At 37.9% G+C, this 13,093-nt stretch overlaps 3 protein-coding genes across 3 annotated transcripts in view; 2 read left to right on the forward strand and 1 right to left on the reverse strand.

The window, feature by feature from the left end:
* LOC128874883 (uncharacterized) overlaps positions 1–5,450 on the forward strand; it is a 256,873-nt gene extending 251,423 nt beyond the window's left edge. The window contains exon 9 of the mRNA XM_054120014.1: positions 54–5,450. Coding sequence (XP_053975989.1) covers positions 54–243 — 190 coding nt within the window. The 3' untranslated portion in view covers positions 244–5,450. The remainder of the gene's footprint in view (positions 1–53) is intronic.
* Positions 5,451–5,962: 512 nt separating this feature from the next.
* On the reverse strand, positions 5,963–10,416 carry LOC128875143 (glutamine-rich protein 2-like). The gene is made up of 12 exons (XM_054120509.1): positions 10,284–10,416; positions 9,864–10,015; positions 9,599–9,760; positions 9,023–9,386; positions 8,436–8,839; positions 7,851–7,955; positions 7,503–7,768; positions 6,952–7,200; positions 6,434–6,668; positions 6,309–6,375; positions 6,150–6,214; positions 5,963–6,079 (listed from the first exon to the last, which is right to left on the reverse strand). Exons 1-12 carry the CDS (start codon positions 10,414–10,416, stop codon positions 5,963–5,965), a joined length of 2,319 nt encoding a protein of 772 aa, XP_053976484.1.
* A 1,439-nt stretch (positions 10,417–11,855) lies between these two features.
* The window catches only part of LOC128875411 (potassium channel subfamily T member 2), a 217,497-nt gene continuing 216,259 nt past the window's right edge, over positions 11,856–13,093 (forward strand). Inside the window, exon 1 of the mRNA XM_054120963.1 lies at positions 11,856–11,947. The gene's annotated coding sequence lies outside the window, so the exon portion shown is untranslated. The remainder of the gene's footprint in view (positions 11,948–13,093) is intronic.

Genomic DNA, 13,093 nt, shown 5'->3' on the forward strand with positions numbered 1-13,093 from the left:
CTCTAAATCCTCTAAATATAAACACTAAAGAAATCTTTCTTACGAATTTCCAGAAGTGCTCGGGGCTTCATGCACATGCGGATCCAGAAGAACGAGGACCTGAACGCGTACATTTTGGGCCAGTTCAGCAAACCGTTCGAGAGTATCCCAGAAATGGTTCGCCACTTCAGCGTGAACCGTCTGCCGATACGCGGTGCCGAGCACATGTGTCTTCTGCATCCGGTCATAGCTCAGCTTTTGTAGCGCATCTATCGCAGCGCCGTTTAAGGCGCTCCTACTTTTTGATATCCAGTTTATTCCGAAAACACCGAGGCTCGAGGCTTGCCGTCGAACATTTTCGGTAGATGTTCGCCAAGAAGGAGAGCGAGAGGAAAATATTGTGCATAGGAAACAATACCCCGCGGAATAGAAAATGTACGGGTACCGTGCATTCGACCGACGTTATATCTAGTTCCACAGAAAGTCACTGCGTTTTCAAACAGAGAATAACGAAGCAGTAAGAGTCGTAGTAATCGTTAATTCGAATGAAAATTGGAAATGAGTTGTACGGTTTTTAAAAACTTTGATGCCAATTGTTCTTTATCCTACCTAACTTGAACTTTGTTGATGGCAAATTTTGAGGACTATCCTTTGGCTAAATTCTTGAACTCTTTCTATAGAATCAATAATGTGTTTTATGTTTTCATTTGTAAGGAATTAATTATAAATGTTTGAGTGCACGACAGTGTAATAATCGATAAAGTAATCGCTTATAAGTTTTCAAAAACTCGATTATTAAAATCAGTGTATTGATTTCATGTTACTTTGTTTTTGGTTACGATATATAGTATGAAATTGTACATTAGATGTTCGTTGGCTGTATAGGACAATCATCGATCGAAACGCTAAACAAAACTGGCATCAATTTGCAGAGTAATATATTATCTATGTTTCTATCAATTTCTAATGGACATCTTTAGAAATGTACACAACATTGTACAGAAAAACTGTTATAATATGATGCTATGTAAAAACTCAAATGAAATATATAGAGAATACATTAATCCTGTACAATAAGAAATTGAAAAGGAAATCAAGGAAAGTCATAGAAGGAAACAAATGACAAAATACACTCAATGTATTAAATATTCGTACAGAGACAAAAGGAGCAGAATTTTTAAATTACTTAAACGAACGATGTTATTATTACTTATATAAACTATATATAAACCAATGAACATTCAATGTACATTCTTATACCCGGTGGATAAAATGTTGATACGTGACACTTGGTATCCTAAGATATCTGGAAACGTAGACTGAAGCTTGAAATTTATAGTTCAAAAGACAAAACGACAGGACTTTCTGTCGGACACGATACTTTCGTAATATTTCCATTTTTGTCTCACGTTTCACGAGACTGTTTACGATGAACTTTCCGAGCTTCCGAGGAGAGAGAAACTGCGCGAGCGCGGAAAGAAGTCAGGAATCGGAACTATTCGCGGAAGTAATACAGTACAAATCAGTGAAAAGTTTCTTTGTAGGCTTAGCGAGCGATCTCGAGAATAATCATGTTCGTTCACGCGATCCCTTAACAGTCGACGACTGTTCGTCGAGTAGAGCTTTATTAGCCAGGCAGGGAGCGATTGCATTGGTCTAAACCAGAGATGAGTAAAATTCTTATCCGAACAACGATTTCGGATAACGAATAAAAGTTAAACAACCGTTTATCCGTTACTCTTCGAAGAAGAATTGATATTCGACTTATGAAATGGAACACTTCGAAATGCACAAACGAAAATGTAATCGTCCAATCGAATGCGGCGAGTAAATCGCTTTTATTCGAACAAAATTTTGCTCATCTCTGATCCCAAGTATTCAGTTATGAATATGATGCTTTGACGAAAGTTCAGGGATTTGACGATGAGTTTATGGATCCGTCTCGTCTTCCCTAAAGTAACTATTGCGTAAACCTTTCTGCCAGAGGCGTGTACTTTATTTTCGCATAGTGGATTCAGGATATCATTCCTCTTGCACTCGGACGATAGAAATGGCCTTTGCGAAAGGTAGAATTGCGAGCAGCGCCGGATTAAGATATCGTTGAACCCTTGGGCTACAGACACTCTGAGTCTGCACAGAATGGGGCATTCCAATGGAAACTTCTCAATATCTTCGTGAACCATGACCGTATCAAATAACTCCACAGAACAAAGTTACGTCGTTTTATGGAGAACATGTAACGATGAAAACAATTCCTTCTTTTAAGAGATTTTACAATCAAGATTCTTCTCGTGGAGCTCACTAAAAATAACTTGGAGGAAAATTTTCTTTTGTCGCTAATTGTGTTCCTTAAAATAGCATGATTTTGTTTTCCGTACAACGTTAAATGGCAGTGATATTTAGGCGTGCCCTGTTGAATACTCCATTTCGCACATGTGTACAGTATAACATTTTCTTTTTTTACTTTAATATGTTTACTATGGTCAATACAAATCAGGTACAAATACAATCAATTACATCAATCAATTAAATCCCTTTTAAATAGATGGAGTACTCGTACATATGATTCAGAACTCTCTAAGCTGTAGCCCGTAAAGCTCGCGCCTTAATCCGACCCTGAGAAAGAAGACGGGAAAACGATGTGCCAGCAGAAAAGGAAATGTATGAAGAAAGAGGAGAAAGGAACTCTCTGAAAGAGGAACTTGTAAGGATAGATTCTAAGACGCTTTAACGCGAGAGGTTGACGAATTTAAGGGTTTCGGGTGGTCGAGGGCCGAATCCTTTTGGAATCGTCTTTCGAAGCACTCCAAGAGCTTTACAAAATGGTTGTTCCTTGTGCTTGTGGCCTGTCGAGGCCGCGAGTTCCGTGTAAGAAACTATCGATGGGATCAGAGTCGTTGTCGTACAAGCTGGTAATCCGACAAGGTGCGAGGTAATACGTACTTAGGTTTAGATACACACGTAGCTGGCCAAACCTGGCCGGCTACTAACGGAGCTGGAAGCCAAAGAAGAGCGTATGTAAGTCGTGTTTTCGTTCGTGCGAGGAAAGAACGAGCGAAGACGTTGAACGAAGTGGCCGCGGCACCCAGCCGCGGTTACTATGCCAAACTTTACCGCTAATCGTAATCATTTAGTCAGGGTTTAAGTTGTTTGTCGTCGTTGATAAGCGATTAGGCTCGGACCAGCAAATTGATCGACGGGTTACTTCGCGTTGCTACCGAGACTGAGATGGGCACGTCGAAAGTTCTGTTTGTTCGGTTAAACAATTATTCGGATAATCGAAATATAGTTTAAGTAATAACTTTGTTCAATTTTCGCGTAACTTCTATCTACAGGATTGAACGAACTCGGGAAAAATGAAGGAGGTTGAAAGAAAAGAGGAAGATTGTTTTATAAGAAACGAAAGAAATGAAAACGTGAAGCATAATTTGATTGTATAATCGGATTGGATTCTATGTTATTTTTTATTCGTTATTCGAGATGTTTCATCTGGACGAGATTTTTGCCCATCTCTGTACTACGAGAAGGAGATGAAAGATAGGGGAGAGTGGACACGAATGAAAAATGTGTCTTTTCGTCCAGGGCTGACCGGTGAGATGACAAGTACGAAGGTGGAACGATCTAGGTCAGCCAATCCAAATCATCGATGGCTCGTCACCCGAGTCATCCGTCCGACAGTCTCTTATTTTTGGGAGATTTTTGCGAGAGATGGCAACCGATACATATTTTTTCATGTGATATCAATTTGTTACAGAGATAGCCTAGGTTTACCTGTGATCTGTTACTTAGTTCCCTTTATCCGTGTCTGTTGGTCGCTGTGTGCAATATTCTCGTACGTACGATTATGGTAACGATAATAATAATAATAATAATAATATTAATAATAACAATAATAATAGTATATAGTAAGAACGGTAACGATAATTATTAAGTCGCTATTATTTAACATTGGGTAGCCAGCAACGAGAGACGTCCGTGGCGTAACAATAATTATTTCGAGGTAAGAATTTCGATTCGCGACGGTTGTGAGGGAAATTTTGTTAGTCGTCAGCCCTGCGCTGGCGACGCGTAACCAAAGATTTTACTTGCGACATCGATTAGGTGAACCTTAGAACGCGTAGCGAGTGCCGCGAGATCAAAGTAGCGTCTGGAATAATTTTGATCGACGTTAGTCTGTTGATAGATCCGTACTATTCGATATAATTGCGACACTAGTCGTTACCAGTGGCGTAACTAAACGCACGACTTTGTAGCAGAAGAAGAACAAACATAATAGCAGTGATTTTTCGATTGTTCCTTCTACACTTTCTTTTTAGAAGTATATACTTTATTATAAATAGTAAATGTTAGAAAGGCCCTTAATAGCTTCACTAGAAATAATGTATACGAACGTTTAATCTAAGAAATATTACTTTGCTAGTTTTATTGGCTATTTTTCTTTCAAATTGAAGTTTGCCTTTAATTTATTTCTCATACTATACAAATTTCGAAGGGAAGGATTAACTTCTTCTAGCTGCTAATGGTCACGCCACTGGTCGTTATTTGGTTTATTAGATCGTTTTCGACTGATTTTCAACGTTGCATTCGGCACTTTCTACCGTTCTCTTTCAGTTAGGTTGGAGCGTAATACACACACACTCGTACACACATAAATTACACATACACACACACACACGTTGTACTTTAAGCTGCCAGTATTATTAACTGTAATCGATAATGCATATCCATGTTAACGTTTAAGACATTATATTGTCCCCCTCCTAACGAATGATTACGAAAAGTATAATCTATATATATAAATACATATATATATATATATTTATTTGACATTCTATTTATTGCATTGTGTCGTTAAAAAAGCCAATGATCTTACGTCATGGTTCCCGTGTATACCGTTGATTTAACCCGTAAGATCATAGCGAAGTAAATTCATGATAATCTTCTGTAGGTATTAGCGAACGTAGAATTAACCGCCATTTACCAAAGGATAAACGAAACGAGGCAGTCGTAAATTATGTGGTAGACACTGACTTGTAGATACTTCCTGTACCTTGAAATTTATATGACGTAGCATTTAGCTCCGACGTATACACAGTACCACGTATACATGAATATATATTATTACCAGAATACTAGCGCATAGTCATTTATATAGGAGGTATAACTGTGAGATCGGAAGGAATCGAGTAAACGAGCATGTATCCCGATATACATAAACAATCGAGAGCGTTGCGTGCAGAAAAAAAAAAGAACACTTTATGTAAAACGGATTTCGAACGGTGTGATGTGCAATAACGAAGAGCGATCTAGTGCGGTCGCGATATGTGGTGCGATCCAGTATTTTTGTTTTAGCATGACAGACCACCGATGTTCCAAATCGACTTCACTAGATAGTCTTGTGTACTCCGAAACTCCCTCTTAATAATAAAACATTTAATAAAACAAGAACGTTGTTCGTAGGTTTTCGACCATCCTTACTCGTATCGTTTCTTCGACCCATTATTCTCAAGAGGGGAAACCTATCTACGACGGGACGAAAAGAAGAAGATATTTTTAAGTACAAAAATTGCGACATATGCACCAGGAAACGTTCTTTCGAAGAGCCTAAATTTTCATTATTAAAATATTTTCAGTTCGTTTAAAAAGTTTTGCACAATCTTTCGTCGTATCTTTTCTTCGATCTTCTTCGAAATATCTTCTAAAAGATATTTTTAAATACAACAATTGCGACGCATGCACTAAGAAACGTTCTTTCGAATACTCTAAACATTTTCAGTTTGTCCGATAAAATTCCCTCTCTCGAACCATCCTAAATATTCATCCTAAACAAAAGCCTATCCAGATCATAAATAATGATTATAAAATTTATTTTCTATATATTACATCGTGTACGTTCTTATAAAATTGTCCATATGTCAATCTTTGATACCATTTCTACAAAAAATATTTCCAGAAAACTTGTAATAGACAATGACAATTTTGATTAACCGCCCATTTCCTCTTCTTCCTCGTAATGAATGATTTGATCCATGTGAAAGCTTCGATCGTGTGGTAACGGATCGGGTGCCTCTGTTTCTTCTGCAGCAGGCGTTTCTATGTGCTGGAAATAATAATTAAAAAATCACAATTAGTATTCGTTTATGCTGTACACACTTAAATTGTTTATTTACTGCTTCCACTACTGCCTGTTGTTCTTTATTTATCTCTTTCAACAGTTTCTTTGAGCTTCTTTTTCCTGGAATAACGATGATTACAACGTTAAAATGTTTTTAGTTTAAATTAGGAATAAGATTGCACACCGAGGAGTTTGTACACAAAGTAATAATTACTTGAACTAATTGAGGGTTGTCTCTCGACACTCTTGCGTGGTTGTGGGGAAGCCGGTGGTTGTCGTTCCTGAAATAATAATTTATATTTTTGAAATTGTAATATGTTTCGAGAATAGAACAATAACCGAGGGTTTGGCTTCTTCGCCATGGTCTTCGCAATACGCAGGCCCGCAGACATCGAATTTGCCCGGCATTGGTCGACTTCTGTACATCTTTCCATCCGTTCCCTTCACCACTCCTTCGGTCAGCTGCACTATTTCCGGTCCCCATTGCGTGATAAAATGGCCGACTCGGGCAACTCTTTGATGAGGAGTCGTCACCGTGTGACTTCCGCCGCAGTATCGATTGCACAAATGGTCTCTGAAAATCGAACCCTTGTTTGCATTAAAATCACTTCTCCCGAAATATACAACTCTCGATGTAAATTGCAAAATTTATTGCCTTATCTTTATTCATGAATGGATTTTATGCATTCACGAGTTGTGGTAATATTTAAAATCTATGCTGAATATATTTCACAAATAAAAATAATAGCATTCCTCGAGTTAATATTTCATATCTTTTTCACCATTTATGAGTAAATTTATATTCACTACTAATTAAATATATTGACGTAAATAGTAGACTTTCTCTGTTCACGTACCGCGGAGTCTTTACAAGTGTCTCAGTTCTCGCGCTCTTTTGCTTCTTCGCCTCCTCCTGCAAGGCTGCTTCGAATTGAATCATATTTCTGCTGTGAGGCAATTTCTTGTGTTGCTTCCTAACTTGATCCAATTCGTAGGTCAGGTACGGTTTCATGCTCACGGTACAAGGTAATGGTTCCAATTTGAATTTATTGGTATCTTCCATTCTCATGACGACGTTCTTGTCACATGATATACACTGAACATCTCTGATAACATACACAAATTCAGTGCTAATGGAATTTCGCATAAATGCTTGATGAACATATGTCCAGTCATGTCATCGTGTCAAGTGAATACACTGAATCCTGTCTAAGAGGCACGAAGATTAAGGGATTTCCCTCTGTTTAAGGGAAATACGTGGTTATTCTTGCCGCGTCTTGGCACTGCACGCTTCATAGAATGAACCTTAAGCCTCAAGCTTGAACAATTTGGCACAAATGTCAGCTGGTACCTCTTAAACAAAATTTACTGTAATCGATAGTCCAATATTTGTGAAGTTTAGCTTCACCTGAGCATCTTCTTAGTTCCAGCAGCTTCGGACTCCTGTCTCATTTCCGCCACGCTCTTCAGCTTATCCTGTAGAGACTTCAATCGGTTGCTGACGAAGTCTTTCAACGGTGTCATTTCTATCTTATCGACTTTTCCCTCGATCTCCTTCTGCACTTCGTCCAGCGTTTGCTGCCAAATCGATTCCTGCTTTCCCAACTTGCCAATGGCGTCTTCCAAACCTTGAGCAAGATCGTCGCAAGCCGCGTCAAACTGGTCGTACGAAACCTGAAAGAGAAAGCTTACTTCATCGTGGATTATTCTCTTTATTTGTGTATAATTCGTTAATAGTAATCGATGATTCTTTAACCTTTCGATTTATCGCCTGAGCGTCTGCTTTATCAGCAAGCGCGTCTTCGAGATCTTCTCTGTCTGCTTTTATGGTCTTCAGAAGCTCCACTTGTTCTAACAATGCCTGTGCAACAAAAACGAAGGATCAACAGTTGAATGCTAGGACCTAATTTCGATCCTGGATAAAATTAAATTTTTAAGCAAGTGTAGTGACCCAATATGATTTTTCTAGTAGATTTGGAGTAGCCAACTAATGAATTCAAACTTAACGAAGATGCAGAGAAAAACTTACAGGTCCTCAATCAAAGATATTGACAGCGATTGAAAACCGCTTTGCATAAAAAATAAAACGACTCATATACTTTACATAAAAAAAAGCTAAGAAGCGATCTGTGAGCAAACGCAACAGTAAATCCAAAGCTGAAATTGGAAAAATCCTCATTTAATTCTGTATCCTTGATCCTGTGATTTTATCCTTTGATCCTCTCGATCTATAATTTCCGTTTAATCACAGGATATTTCAACAAAACAAAACTAGAACGGTTTTTAGCTATAAAATATTGCAATAAATAGAGCAATACTTTCATCCGTCGAAACTACTCACGTTGAGATGCACTTCACGGTTTTCTCGATCATCGATCAATCGATCCGCAGTTTGGTTCAGTTTTTCCATGTCAGTCTGGACCCCGTGAATCGTTGCGACCAATTCGTCGAGCTCAGCACTACCAGTGACACCCGCCATTGGCGCACTGTCTACTTTTTCGCGCAAGCATATCAAATCCTTCTCTAGCTTCGAGATGCGTTCGTTCATGTTCTTCAGCACCTCGGAATCTATCGCGTCATCGAATTGAATAACGTTTGTCTGTTCTTCTATTGGCTTTGTAGACGCCACTGGTACTTTAGCTTTTGTTGTTTCTTCGGTATGCGCGACTTCCTTAGCCGCTGCTTCCGACATTTCTTTCTTTTCTTCCGTATGCTTCTCTTGTTTCTTCTCTTCCGTGTGCTTCTCTTGTTTCTTCTCTTCCGTACGTTTCTCTTGTTTATTTTCTGCAGCATCTTGCTTAGGAGTCTGCGACTGCGACGGCGTGGTTTCCACGTGGGATGTTGCTACGAATTTTTTAAAATTCATGAGCGATATTAATTTATCCAATTAACAAGCGTATTTACTGGTAGATAGATCTATAGATTTACCAGCTGGTGCTTTAGCCACTTTGTCCTTGAGATTCTTCAAGTCGCCTCGCATTTTCGAAACATCCTGCCGCAACGCTTGGACTTCTTGATGCATTTCTTTCACGTCAATTCCTCCAAGGAGCTGTCCCAAGGATATTCGTTGCGCTGGCAGCTGTGTTTCCTGCTTTTCCGTGGTTGTTCCGCCAACGACAGCTTCTTCTCCCTCTTCGTCGCTCACATTAGCGATTATTTGCAAATTCTTCACGGTCTGGTCCAAAGTATTAAGGCTATTTTCTAAATTTGCTAGTCTCTCCACGAGATACGATGGTTCCTCCATCTCTATCGCATGATCGCCCTTGAGTACATCTTGTACCATCGTTGTCAACTGAAAAAAGAAACATTTTATCTCTTTTTTCTTTTTTATAATAAACGAAAGCTTGTGTTATTGTAACGTTATTTACTTTATCAACCCTCCAATATTTGATGACTTTAAAATACGATGTTAGTTAATTGACTGTTAATATCACCGATCGAAAACTTATTGCCAGGGCTTCTATATAGGCGAATTAAAAGACAACTGAAGCAACGAAGCTGTACCTTATCAATACCTTGCTCACTAGCGTCCAATCTTTTTGTGATATTGATGATCTGCCAGACGTCCGTTAAAGGATCAGTGATTTTGCCCTTAAGGCGTTCCATGAGCTCCGGATTCGTCGGTAATTCCTCCAGTGCTTGAAAACGTTGCTGAAGTTCGTTTACCTGTACATGTACGTTAGCAATAAGTATTAATTTCAATTTTGATGTGAAATGAATATTCTTAACAAAATGTTTAAATTCTTATTCATATCGAAGCACTGCTTACGGTTTCCTCGAGTCGTTTGAATCCCAGTGCTGTGGGAGCAGCTCCATCAACGATTGGTTCTACGTAGATGACGGTTTCCCGTTCCCCTTCAGCATCAGGGCGAATTTGTTGTCGTGTGCCTTTCGTCTTCATCGCGTCTTCCTGCGTTGATTCTACATTAAATTTGCCAACGATTTCATTTAACATCAACCACGAGTCTTCTTTTAATATTTATTTCTTATTCCCAATTTTGTTTACTCAAGAGGAGAACCTTTTTCTATATCACGTTGCGTAACTGGGGCACTCGCTGATTTCGACTCCTTCAAAGGGGCCGGTTTCTTTTCGAGTCCCTTCGTCGCAGACTCTGCAATAAAATTTTGGTGGTACGTGATGTAGAATACAAATATTCGCACATGTGAAATTACGGGGATCGTTTGTTACCGCTTGTCACTACGTCGACTTTTACGTTTACAGCGTCAGCGCTGTGAACGCGTTGCTTCCCATTATTGGAGGCGTTCACGATACTGTACTCCTGGAGGTAAAGCGACGGACCTGGTTTCAGAGAGCTTACCATCGTCTATAAACATAAAGAAAAATCGTCAAACGAAAGGAATTCAATTTATAGAGTAAATGTTTACAGTGATATTTAAATCTATATTAAATCATTTTATATTGCATATAAACATAGGATTAAATGCAAAAATTTGAGAAAAATTGTGCGTTTTAATAATCAATCTTACCATCGTCTGGAAACATAAAGGAAAATCGTCGAACGAAAGGAATTCAATTTATAGAGTAAATTTTTACAGTGATATTTAAATCTATATTAATATCATTTTATATTGCATATAAAAATAGGATTAAATGGAAAAAATTTGAGAAAAATTGTGCGTTTTAATAATCAATCTTACCATTGTCTGGAAACATAAAGGAAAATCGTCGAACGAAAGGAATTCAATTTATACAGTAAATTTTTACAGCGACATTTAAATCTATATTAAATCATTTTATATAGCATATACAATAGGTGCAAAAATCAGAGAAAAATTGTGTGTTTTAATAATCAATCTTGTCTTACTTTAATTCGATTAGCATCGTCGCCACGGTACTCGACCTTCGTCGATTTCAAGTTAATCTGATGCAGGATAATGTGAAGGAAGTTGTGGAGGATGTTCAAATTGACTGCTCCAACCTAAACGCGAACGGAAAACGACGTACCTGCCGTTGAAGTTTATTGTACCTACCCGTTCAGTCGAAACACTTGGACGCGAAAATTAGGGGATGATTGTTTACCTCGGGTGTTCCCAACGCGAGATCCAACATTTGAGGTAAAGAAACCTGCAGACTGGCTACTTCCTTAGCAGCGGGTGCTGCTGGTTTTGCAGCTTTCGCCGACATTTTCTTTCACTCGAAATTTTTCTGGCTTTATTTAAAAAAAAATCATAATAACAATTCTTTCGGTGTTTCCTGCAGCTTTCCTATGTCTCTACCAGTTAGATGTCACGCGAACGTGTCATTTTGGAAAAATAACGCGCTTCGTCTGTTCAGTTACAGCGCCATTCTGTTTGTTACGTTACTTTCGGGGTCTAAAATTCCTCGATTTTTTATTCCTCGAGAAAGGTTTAGGTGTATGAAACATTACTCTATGATAAAAACAAAAATATATATATACACGTCGAATTGAGTAACTTCCTCCTTATCGAAGTCGGTTAAAAAAGGAGCCGATCAATTTCAATTTTCGTTTTCTCCCTGACGCCTGTCGGTAAATATCATGAAAATATTGCCATGTAGCAGTAAACAAAGACACTGTTGAAGACAAACTTGGGCGTGTTCTGGATAGAGGCGCTGATCAAACTCCGAAAATTACTTCGGCCCGTTCACCGCGAGATAGCACGGTAAGACAACTTTTTACCCCTTTTTTACCCTCAGGGGCTGTAGCAGTGTTTGAAGCTACAGTACGGGCTCAGCAACCCCGAGGTTCCCGAGCTAGAGGAGGACCAACGAGCCCCAATAGATGAGAAGTAAGAGATGCTGGAAACAGTATTAAAACAATGCAAGAGTCATCTAAGACGATGATATGAAGAATGGAAATAAGTTAGTAATAAGTAAGTAGTAGTGCAATAACTTTGTATAATAAGTTACGTCATTTAAATAAATGAATGAATGATGAATGAATGCCCCATTTTTGAATGTTTAATTATTTAATTAAATCAAAGTTCATTAGAAGCATTTGTAGATACTATTGAGTAATTCAAGAGTCATTTTCATACGAATTAATATATACATAGCCATGACTGGCGTTATTTCTTCACCTAACTCGTACGTTACGTTCATACGTTCACAAAACTAAAGCATGGAACAGCGTTTAATATTTAAATTATTAATTTAAATGGATTATAGCCAGACAGATCAATCGTTTGAAATGATATAAATAATTTAACACGCGGTGAACTGATCTAGTCGATAATGTTTGGGCTACAATAAACTATTCTTAACCTTGACCTGTTGCCCCGGTCAGTACAGATTCTGATTTAAACTCGTGGATTAAGTCGACGAAGAGGTGACTGCAAATCTAAAATCAATTTACAAATTATTTATAACTTTATATGCGATTGAACTGCTCCACCGCATTCATTTAATTTTAATCCGCCCGTTTTAGGGTGTAAGTGTCCTCTAAAAAATAATGTGGTTGTTTATATCATCGAGAATATCTATGAACCCATTTTGGATTCTATGAACTAAATTTGGAAACTAATGAATATCACATTTCATTATGCAATAATAAACCACATTTATATTATCGAGAGTATCTACAAACCTATTTTGAACTCTATGAACTAAATTTGGAAACTAACGAATATATCACATTTCATTATTCAATAATAAACCACATTTATATTGGGTTGCCCGGAAAGTCCATGTCGATTTTTGGTAGGTGGTACAGGTCTGAATATATCGAAGTGGTTGAAAATAAATAACATGCATACATCCCTTAAAATGCGAAAAGGTTGTGGAACAAAATGGCACCTATGCAATTCAATAAATATATACTAAAATGCAAATGTGTTTTTGAATGTTTTTTTAGAAATTGGCACGAACTTTCTGGACAACCTAATATTATCGAGAATATCTATAAACTCATTTTGAATTCTATGAACTAAATTAGAAAAGTAACGAATATATCACATTTTATTATCTATCGTTATCTAAACACCTGTACCTATAATCTTCAGGGTATCTTATAATAACTA

Source organism: Hylaeus volcanicus, chromosome 4, assembly GCF_026283585.1.
Source record: "Hylaeus volcanicus isolate JK05 chromosome 4, UHH_iyHylVolc1.0_haploid, whole genome shotgun sequence".
In the NCBI taxonomy this organism is placed as follows: Eukaryota; Metazoa; Arthropoda; class Insecta; order Hymenoptera; family Colletidae; genus Hylaeus; species Hylaeus volcanicus.

Bases quoted from the DNA above. Each gene is read 5' to 3' on its own strand.
- LOC128875143 (XM_054120509.1), bottom strand. From the start codon at position 10,416: ATGGTAAGCTCTCTGAAACCAGGTCCGTCGCTTTACCTCCAGGAGTAC. The intron at 7,956-8,435 runs GTGAGTAGTTTC...TTTGTTGCACAG, and splicing joins ACCGTGAAGTGCATCTCAAC to GCATTGTTAGAACAAGTGGA. The intron at 6,669-6,951 runs GTACGTGAACAG...TTCGATTTTCAG, and splicing joins ACACTTGTAAAGACTCCGCG to AGACCATTTGTGCAATCGAT.